At 36.5% G+C, this 5404-nt stretch overlaps 1 protein-coding gene across 1 annotated transcript; it reads left to right on the top strand.

The window, feature by feature from the left end:
- Positions 1-4468: 4468 nt before the first annotated feature.
- Positions 4469-5404, top strand: LOC138151097 (olfactory receptor 5P3-like). Its single transcript, XM_069074589.1, has one exon. It carries the CDS (start codon positions 4469-4471, stop codon positions 5402-5404), a length of 936 nt encoding a protein of 311 aa, XP_068930690.1.

The raw sequence follows: 5404 nt of genomic DNA, 5'->3' as shown, positions 1-5404 counted from the left end.
AGTTTTTCAAATATTACTTTGATTATAAATTTTCACTGCCTCTTCTGTGTTGTTATTCTACCTTTCCCCCACATGACAACGTTTGGGAAATAATCATTTTACAGTATAACCCAATCATAATAACTTCATAGAATAATTTGAAAGCTGACACTGAGAATCCTCCTTTGTTTTCCACATAATTTCCCTTTATATTATTGTGTAGCTCATATAGGTTCTTAGGGTACTTGTTCCATCTCACACTCATATTGCTGAATCAAGTTTGAGAGAACAAGATCAGTAATTACTGCCCTCAAGGTTATAGGGGTAACCTTAATGGATTATGCAGTTTAAAAAATACTTTTGGCTTGAACCCCTTTCCCCATTCTGTTATGTTTGCTCAAACATCAATCTCCAGTGCCAATTAATATCTCACCAATATTATCATTTGAGGTAATGTTTAGTTTCCAATTGTCATTTAATCAGTTATCATTAATTAGGTTTACAAAGTAATATTTAAATAGCCAGAAGTTAGGAACACATGCCTGTGTAATTATCATATAGAAAAGGTCCAACAGAGAGGACAAGACCAAATCATCTTACCAAGCTCCACAACCTCTTTTCCCCTTGCATGACCAGGGAATGAATGATACCTATGTCTTGGCCCTCAGCTGACTCACAACATATGTCAATTGTCCTGCAGAAAATCTCTGCTTCGTGTATCACAAATGCTCTCATATTCCAGGGAAATTTTACCAGGAGCCTTGTACATACAATACTGCCTTCACATATGGGTGATTGTCCTCCCTTAGAATATAGTACTTTTGTTCCAGGATCTGCAGTTTCTACTTAGTTTCATGGATGGTCTTTCAGCCTCAGTTGCATGTATGTGTAATCAGTAAAAGGTTATGGCCTGACCAAAATGGATTTAGTGAATTGACCAGGACCAAATTCCATACTTAGTGAACATGATAGCAATCACAATTGCCACATATTGATACCAGAAGAGTTTTTGAGAACTTCCACAGCAGATCATAGTTACTAGCTGGACTGTGTTGCTATCCAATCTAGATTTCAATTTTAAAAGTTTTGGATGAACATAGATAAAGAAAAATAAATGAAGACCCTTGAGAATTCTGAGAACTTTTCAGACAATTCTCTGTTTGAAATGTCTCCAATCTCAGTGGATTTCAAATGGCATTTTAATGATGTTGGTTGTATTTGGTGTTAGGGTACTCAAGGTGTTATATCCCAAATGCTACTAAACCCAACTTAAATTTGATGCTGCCAGGCAAAGATAGTAACTTGGAGTCTACACTTATCATCTTCTTGCATCAATAGGTACCACTACTGTTCTTGGTTTTACTATTAAAATACTTAGATCTGATTTTTGTTTTGTAGCTCATTTAGGGAAGCCTGTACAATTCTCATGCCATGTGTGTGGTCCCCTGTTGGGCCATATTACATCAAAGATTTGGAAGTGAACTATATGCCTGGAGTATTATTACAGCATGGTAGTAAGTAAATTCTGATCTGCCCCAGGTCACATCATGTGTCTTGAAATGTCATTACAATCTGTATGTATCTGATTGAAGATGGTTGGGTAAGGACACCTTAGATCTCTGGGAATACATAGGTGCATTTGTTTTGTGTAAAACTCCCCCATCCCCCTTTCAGGTTAAAATTTTAAGGGGAAAAATTTCTTTGACATTTGTTGTTTGATGTGGTGAAAAAAAAACAATTGTACTTGAAGTCAGGAGACCTGGATTTAAATCTGACACCTGAGTCTTACTGTCTATGACTGTGATAGTGGATAAATGACCTAACTCCTAAGATCCTCAGTTATCTAATCTGTAAAATGAGATATTTCCCCTAGAAGGAAAATAATTTATGAGATTTAAAATGTGGTTTTGAGTTATTAGAATTCCTATTGTCTGATAATTATGATGAAGTTACCAACATATATGAGACTTGAAGTTTTCAGAAGTGGTTTGTTGCCTTGATTTGAAGGCACAGGGACAGGGACCTGTCCTAGGTACTGGACGTACACAGAAAAACATATAAAACAGTTCTTAAACTCAGGGAGTTTATATTCTGTTGGAGTGATAACAGATTTATATGATAAGTAAATACAAGATAACTTGAGCATGGCCAGACTTAAAAAAAAAACAAAACTAGACTTCCTTTAGGTGGTGACCCATTAGCTGAACCACAAAGGAAGCTTGAGATTCTAAGAAGTAGAGATGAGGTAGGGCATTTGGAGCATGGAGGATGGTCTGTACAGAGGGTCAGAGATGGCTATAGAATTATGAGTCTGGGGAACAGATAGTAGGTGTTTGACCTTGGACAAGTCACTTAACCCTGTTTGCCTAAGTTTCTCATCTGTAAGATGAGCTGGAAAAGGAAATGGCAAAGCACTTCAGTATGTTTGCTAAGAAGACCCCCAAAGAGGTCCTAAAGTTTCAGGTCTCACTCAAAATGACTAAACAATAACAATGGATACAAATACAAAGTCAGAAACAATGTCTATCCTGTAGAAATGTAAAAGAAGGTTACAAAAATTTTGTGATTTGTAAATTAATAAATTATTGGCATCTTTTTAGAGAACAGTTCCAGTGGACTGCGGGGATAAGAAACCAGATTAGAATGGGTTAACAAGTGAACAGGAGGAGAGCAAGTGCACTCCATATAGGAAGATTTTTTTTTCAATTTTTGAGAACTGATTGGGAAAGTTAACATATAATTTATAACTGGAAAGGAGGTCAAAGATAATTGAAGTTTGGTTAGTCAGGGTTAGTCAGATCTGAGCCCATTTGTAGAAAGAAGGGAAGAAGCACATAGAGAAAACATGAAAAATTAAAAGGGAGTTTTCAATGGAGACAGCTTTGGAAGGATGAAATAACAAGAATGGAATCAATAAAACAAGTAGGGATATTGTCCCTGGAGAAAAGGACTGTGTCTTTTTCAGAAACTGTTACAAAGACAATAGGGGATGATATTGAGAAGTTTTGAACTCGAGAAGAGAAAATATAAGGGAGCCCACAGGAATAATCAGAAACATTGTATGCTAAGTCCCTTCTTGAGAGGGAAGAGTGAAGTATGAGGTGTTGAAAAATTCACTCAGTGCTCTGCAATTTTTTTAGTTAAGGCATTCTGTTTCCTTGTGGTCACAAACAGCTAGAAAATTGACTCACAAATGAGCCATGTTCTGAGTGGCATGTTCTGAGCTGAACATTATCTCAATATTTTATATTCTTTCTTAACGGACTAAGAAGAGAAGAAAAATGAGTTTAGAGTTGGGGATAATAAGAAACCCCCCCAAAAGTAGTATTTAATGTAATTTCTTTTATTTGGAGCTTAGCAAGCATAAACAGATGCAAACATTCCAAGATATTTTGACCTTTAAAAGAAATATGATGGCTATACATGTAAAGTTGTAATTCAGTCTTGATTTTTCTACATTTTGAAAATGTTTTCTCATTCTTTCTATTTCCCCTTGTGTATCTTTACCCACTTTGGTATTTATCCCCCCACACAGTGTAAGACCTCCTTTGTGAGAGATGAGTATATAGTCAAGGAATTAAAATCAACATATTAGACATACATGAGATTGTGTCTATTTCTATATCTCCCTCATGAGAAATGGAAGTTAATATTTCCTCATCAGTATTTTGAAGACACCATTCATCACTGTTTAGATTCAAGTTCTGAGGTCTTTCAAAGTTGTTTCCCTTCTCGTGATTATTGTGGTTATGTAAATATTTCTTCAAGTTCTACCAAGTTTCCTCTGCATAAGTTGATAAAAGTGTTTCCATATTATTCCAGGGTAACCATATTCATCTCTTCTTATGACACAATAAAGTTTTACTACATTCCTATACCAAAATTTGCTAAGCTATTCTCTAATTGATGGAAGTAATATATAAACAGGATATGGTTACAGAAGGTCCAGCAAGTATTTTCCATTATTTCACCTAGAAACAGTAGAGGTTCCTATGGGAAATTTCCCACATTTTTTCAGGCTAGCAATATCTCACGTAATGATAGCCATTTGCAGCAATGCCAATTACTGGGACCAAAATAACATTAGATGACTTAGAACCCGGATTCCCCATTACTCCTCTTTTGTGATATTAGAGACCAAGGGTCATTTGGAAGCATTATTCCCTGTATATATTTTAAAAAAGTTCCTATGGAGGGCATTAAGGCATACTTTATATTCTCACAGACTTTTTCACATTGTCATAAAGGCAAAATTGGAAAATTATGCAGTTTTGTTGGTCCATGGGGAAAAAATTGGAAGCAACAAATTTATTTATCTCTGCTTTGCTTATGGACAGACTATCATGGTACACAGGAGCAAAGTGTGGGTGTAAGAAAGTAGAAGGTGTTCAGTGAAGGTTTCCTGAATACATCAATAGACATAACCAAAGCTTAATCTTATAAACTTTTAAATCTCTTTTCCTTCTAACAGGCCTTCTTTCAGAGACATATGTCTGACAACTGCACTGCTGTGACTGAATTCATTATTTTGGGGTTAACAAATGACCAAACCCTTTGCATCATTCTCTTTGTGTTATTTCTGGGTGTTTATGTTATCACATTAGTTGGTAACCTGAGCATAATTACAGTGATTAGAAATAGCTCTCAACTTCATACCCCAATGTACCTTTTCCTCAGCCATTTGGCTTTTGTGGATATTGGATATTCCTCATCTGTCACACCTCTCATGCTCATCAACTTTCTTACAGATAAGACCTCAATTCCTCTGGGAGGCTGTGTTGCCCAATTTTATTTTGCTGTCAACTTTGGGACAGCTGAGTGCTTCCTGCTGGCTGCAATGGCCTATGATCGGTATGTGGCCATTTGCAACCCCCTACTCTACTCCACCAACATGTCTAGTGGAGTCTGCTCTCTGTTACTCATCATATCCTACCTGGGTGGTTGTGTGAATGCTTTGATCTTCATGGGTTGCTTACTGAATCTGTCCTTCTGTGGATCAAATAAAATCAATCACTTTTTCTGTGATTATGCCCCGCTTTTGAAGCTTTCTAGCTACCAAGATGATCTTGCTGAAATTCTTCCTTCTGCCTCTGCTGGATCAATAATTGTAATCACAGTGTTAATTATCATAATCTCTTATGTATACATTCTCTTCTCTGTCCTGACCATAAGCTCTACTGAAGGGAGATCCAAAGCATTCTCAACTTGCACCTCCCACCTCACAGCAGTGACTCTGTTCTTTGGGACCATTACCTTCATTTATATGATGCCTAAATCTAGCTACTCAACAGATGAGAATAAAGTGGTATCTGTTTTCTACATGGTAATGATCCCCATGTTGAACCCCCTGATCTACAGTCTAAGGAACAATGAAGTAAAAAGGGCACTGAGGAAACTGATGAATATGAAACATCTTTCTTCATGA

The sequence above is a fragment of the Petaurus breviceps genome, unplaced genomic scaffold, assembly GCF_028583685.1.
Source record: "Petaurus breviceps papuanus isolate PSGF00001 unplaced genomic scaffold, PetGlider_PUasm1.0 140, whole genome shotgun sequence".
Lineage (NCBI taxonomy): Eukaryota > Metazoa > Chordata > Mammalia > Diprotodontia > Petauridae > Petaurus > Petaurus breviceps.
The sequence above is the reverse complement of the archived record's forward strand: the minus strand, read 5'-3'. Positions and strand labels throughout refer to the sequence as shown.

Excerpts from the sequence above, each read along its gene's own strand:
- LOC138151097 (XM_069074589.1), top strand. The coding sequence starts at position 4,469 with ATGTCTGACAACTGCACTGCTGTGACTGAATTCATTATTTTGGGGTTA.